Below are 4,975 nucleotides of genomic sequence, written 5' to 3'. Positions count from 1 at the left end.
CCCCCCCCCCCCCCCCCCCCCCCCACCTCCCCGGCTTTGTGCAGTGAGCATCAAGTGTGACTGAGTCGCACCTGCGCTGCATCTATTTTTGCATGTGGTCAGCTATGCCGGGCTCTACTGGACGCGTCCGGAAAAGTGGGACAAGATGGATTCCAAGGGCATTGTGACTGTTCGCCGTGATAACTGCCCACTGGTGGTCTCCCTGATCAACACCTGTCTTCACAAGCTCCTCATCGAGCGCGATGTCGAAGGTGCCGTCGAGTACGCCAAAAAGGTGATCTCGGACCTTCTTTGCAACCAAGTTGACATCAGTCAGCTGGTCATTACCAAGGCACGTCTAGCTTGCCCACCCCAAACCCAAGAGCCTTGGCGCTCTTTGGCATGGTGTCAAGCGAACATCTGATTTCTAATGCGTTTGGGTTTGATTCTGGCGGACTGCAGGCACTGAGCCGTGCGGCTGAAGACTATGATGGCAAACAAGCTCATGTCGAGCTGGCGGAGCGGATGCGCAAGCGTGATGCTGGCTCTGCACCAACCCTTGGTGATCGTGTGGCTTATGTCATCATCCAGGCCCGCAAAAACGCACCCGCTTTTGAAAAGTCGGAAGACCCGATTTATGTGCTGGAGAACAATGTACAGCTGGATGCACAATACTATCTGCACAATCAACTGGCAAAGCCTCTGATGAGCATCTTTGAACCCATCATGGGTGACAAGGCCAAGACCCTTTTATCAGGGGATCATACCCGCGTTGTGGTCAAGCGCTCCAACTCCAACTCCTCGGAAGGGCTCTTCAAGTTTACTAAAAAACGTGAAACCTGTCTCGGCTGCCGTGCCCTTCTCAACGACAGCGGTATGTTCTCTCTCTCTCTCTCTCTCTCTCTCTCTCTCTCTCTCTCTCTCTCTCTCTCTCTCTCTCTCTCTCTCTCTCTCTCTCTCTCTCTCTCTCTCTCTATTTTTCTGCAATTCTCATGGTCGTGTCGTCTCTTGTGCTTTACAGGTGCTTTGTGCGCGCGATGCAAGCGGGACGAGGCTGTTCATTATCAACGCGAGGTGGGACAGTCCCCTTGTCAATGTGCTCTTATTGCTTTACATTCCATTCGGTTTTTGACGATGTGCAACTTGATCTCACGTGTGCGACTGAATCTCACATGGACTTGCGGGATGCAGCAAGAACGTTTGGCAGCCTTGGAAGAACGATTTGCGCGGCTATGGTCACAATGCCAGCGCTGCCAAGGGTCATTGCATCAAGACGTTCTCTGCACCAGGTGGGCAACAGTGCCTCTACTTTTTTTTTTTTTTGTTTTTGTATTGGCCCAAAAACGAACTTGTCCTTTGGGATTTTTTCTTTCTAACCTGTCGTCATCTTGCTTCTGGCACGTGACTTTTATTCCCAACGTAGCCGCGATTGCCCGATTTTCTACATGCGGCACAAGGTTCAAAAGGATCTCAAATCACAGGACCGCGTGCTGCAGCGTTTTGACACGGCTTGGTAGACACTCAAAAGATATTCCAACGACCACCCCAACGACCAATTTTTTGTGAACAAGACTTGATAGGTGTGGGGACACTCTCATGTGGCTGAGCTATCTAAGAGGACGAGTTGGTCCGCCAGCGTCATTTCATTCTGTAGCTGTTCAATTGACTTGAATTCCACTGCCGAGCCTTGTCAAAAGTGCGCCAATTTGCTTCGGGTGTTTGGGGGCTACCGTGTGTGCTGTTTGACGAAGGATTCCCAATTTGCCAATGTGCGACCCAAGAGCGAGGTGTGTGCGTGCAGCACCTCTGTATAACGAGTCACCTCGTGCACCAAATCATCCTGCACACGCCGGGAGAGAAAAGAGTCATGCCTTAGCCAGAGCCCATGTCAAGGCATCAAAAAGATATATCATTTGAGGACGTACCGGCTCTACAACGTTGTTCGCCTGAAGCCATTGCTGGAGGATGAACGTCTCGGCGGCGCAATCATAACAGTGGTCCGTGCCTTCTGCCTGTGGACATTTGACATCCCGATGCATGAGTTTCAAAGATATGTGGCCATCACAATCGGCTACAGACCGTGACTGCCAATGTTGAGCCGTCACGATCAATGAAAATTCCCAGCGCACCTGGTTGATGTGCTCGAAGAGAGTGGGACGAGTGACGTTGTTAAAGTAGAAAAACACCTCCTCGTACTCGCGACGATTCCAGAAGCGCTCCGAGTCCTACGGGAGGCAGGAGGGCAAAGAACGAATGCCGTGTGAGCTAAGGTTGGAAGATTTGAGGCAAGAGGCACCAGACCACGGCAGTATGTCTGACCATGTCTGTCACGTAAAGTTGACCCTCAGTCCCGGTCTGTGCGCCCCAAACGGGAAAGCGCAAATCGCCATCCAAAAACAGGGAGTTTCCTCCGTCCGCTTCACGCTTGTCGGGCCAGGGCAGAGCGATGGGAACGGATGCTGCGCGTGGGCGAAGGGCGCGCACCACCTCCCAAGTGTGTGCCAGCTGGGGTGGCGTGCGCTCATGGGGCTCACCCACAGCAACCTATTCAGATGTGGATCGGCGTATTGAGGTCAAGTGTGCAAAGTCACTTTGGGCAAAGCAGGGGCCCTTGGAGAGGAATGCAGCAGTACGCCCAAAGATGTCTCGACGAGAACAAAAGCAGGTGTTGCAGTGGACGAGGGCGAAGCGGTGGACAATTGTTGATACCGTGTAGTGGGAAATGTAGAGGTGGTTGTTAAACTCAGCCAAGCGCTCGGCGTCACCAACGGAGAGCTCTTTTCGAACCACTTCGACGTTGCTGGCATGGGCCATCTGGAGGTCCTGGTCACTGAAGATGCGGAAACGCAGCTGGGGAAAGGCGACTTGGCTCAAAAAGTGGAGGTGATGTATCCGGGTGGGTAGGTCCATGACCACAATGTCCCCTTCGCGGGCAAACTCGGTCAAAAACTCAATGTCATACATGAGCCATGAACGAAGATACCAGAACTCGATGGTTTTGGCCTCGCGTTGACGGCGACGATACACCTGCCGTGGACCCATGCCTCCATCTCGACCAACAATGGGACTGCGGTGGGCCGGTGTAAAGGGGCCGCCATGCAGAATAGGGTCGCCGTTGATGAAGACTTGTCGGGCATGAAGATTGCGTTCATAGTCCTGAGCCTCCTGGGCATTGAGGCGCCGGATGGGCTTGCCGTTGGACTGGCGGAGCAAAACCATTCCACCATCGGCCGTGGGTTTGCTCTGCCAGCGTGTAAGATGAGCACCAATAGTGATTGAAATGAAATAAGCGCCGCAATCAAGCAAGACGTGACCGAAGCATGAAGGGCGGGGGCGGGGAGAGAGGAGGCGGAAGTTGGTGCCGAACACCTAGCTTGGTGTTTGCTTTGCGGGGTGCGCAAACTTACCACGACTTGGCGCAGGGCATGCAATCGCACATACAATGCGCGGCTAAATTTGGTCTATGAAGGGTGTCGTTAATGGTAGGAGGGGTAAGTTTGATGTGAGTGTAAGCGTTGCTTTTGTCGCGAAGAGCAACGGGAGGGTGGAGCACGGTCATGGGACGAAGTGACACGGTGGGCTGGGGTGGTACGCGCAGGATTGGGACGGCATAGTATCTCACATTGCCCAAATTTTGCTTCATGGTGGTGGCGTCCAAGTCGACCACAATCTTGCCGGCAGCAGCATCATTGGACTCCATGAAACTGAATTCCTGCTTGGGCAAGGCCGGTTGTCTGGCCGGACAGGAAAACGGGTGAGCTGTGAGCTGGTGGGTACTGTGAGAACGGAGCAGGATGTTTTGACCACTCACCGGCTCTGAAGCAGTTCGGCGTTGGGCACGCGGCGAACGGCTTCGCGGGTGTAGTGGTGAACGTAGAGCTCGCCTTTGCTGTCCTGCATGAGCTTCCACTCGCAGCTCATGTGGGGGGGCGCGTGTTTGACAATTTCGGGCATTTCCGCCGACACGAGGCCAAGACGGGGGTTGAACCTGCCGCATGGGACAAGGTGGATCATGCTACGTAAGAGCCAAGCCAGGAAAAAAAGTAGGGAGGGGGGGCGGAGGGGCGTTCAGGAGGGGGAAAATGTACCAAGACACGATGTTGTCTTCGCCTTGTTCCCGGATCCAATCAAAAGGTGCATCGCGATCATCTTGTGGGGGGACCTCGGGGAGTGATACTAGAATGGCAGGGTTGAGTGAGATGACATGTGAGTCTCTCTGCAGAGGAGGAAAGGAGATTGATGTGCATGGATCTTGTGGGGGGGGCGGGGGGGCGAGAGCCGAGAGGAAGGGCTGACCGTAGCGACGACTTGAGGGCATGTGACAGTATGTGAGGGCGCCGTCCTTTTCGTGGCATTCGCGCCAGATTGCGGGTTTGACTTCTGGGGGTGTGCGCCATTGTTGCTCGAGCCGCTCTGGGTGATGCCAGAAGAGGCGATCCCGCCAGGAGACGCGCAAGTGCCAACCGCCATCTTCGGTGGCCGTGATGGGTTTGAGGAAAAAGACCGAGGCCTTGGGCTGTAGTATGCCACGCGGGGAAGGAGCGCCGGGTCCCATCATGGGGGGACCGGGCATTGGGCCCATTGGAGGGCGCATGGGTGGCATAAAGCCTGCGCTCAAGGGACGACCCCGACCGGCCGAGAAGGGAGGACCCATGCGATTGGGAGCGGTGAAGGGGCGACCGGGACCGGGGCCCAAGGCTGGGCTGCGGCCCGGGCCTGGTCCAAAGCGGGAAAAGTGTGGTGTTCCACCGCCGCCGCCACGACCACCGCGGTGTGCGTTGAAGCCACGACCACCACTGAAGCTGCTGTTGGCTCGATCGTCGTGTTCATGGTCCTGTTCCTTCTCGCGTTCGAGCCTTTCCCTTCGGCGACGACCGTTTCGGCTATCCTCATCAAACTCATCCTCATCTTCATCCTCGTCTTCGTTGCGACGCCGATACCGATCCTCCTCCCCCTCGTCCTCATCCTCTGCCCCAAGCCGCCGCGACCGCTTTGC

The 4,975-nt window shown here is 55.4% G+C and overlaps 1 protein-coding gene across 1 annotated transcript in view; it reads left to right on the top strand.

Annotated features, from left to right (window-relative positions):
- MONBRDRAFT_27827 (uncharacterized protein) overlaps nt 1–2,063 on the top strand; it is a gene marked incomplete at both ends in the record, with an annotated part of 7,057 nt that extends 4,994 nt beyond the window's left edge. Inside the window, 6 exons of the mRNA XM_001748318.1 lie at nt 103–274; nt 442–1,053; nt 1,171–1,268; nt 1,403–1,492; nt 1,634–1,766; nt 1,836–2,063. Coding sequence (XP_001748370.1) covers nt 103–274; nt 442–1,053; nt 1,171–1,268; nt 1,403–1,492; nt 1,634–1,766; nt 1,836–2,063 — 1,333 coding nt within the window. The remainder of the gene's footprint in view (nt 1–102; nt 275–441; nt 1,054–1,170; nt 1,269–1,402; nt 1,493–1,633; nt 1,767–1,835) is intronic.
- Between the last annotated feature and the right edge of the window lie 2,912 nt (nt 2,064–4,975).

This window comes from Monosiga brevicollis, genomic scaffold (genome assembly GCF_000002865.3).
Source record: "Monosiga brevicollis MX1 MONBRscaffold_22 genomic scaffold, whole genome shotgun sequence".
Lineage (NCBI taxonomy): Eukaryota > Choanoflagellata > Craspedida > Salpingoecidae > Monosiga > Monosiga brevicollis.
The sequence above is the reverse complement of the archived record's forward strand: the minus strand, read 5'-3'. Positions and strand labels throughout refer to the sequence as shown.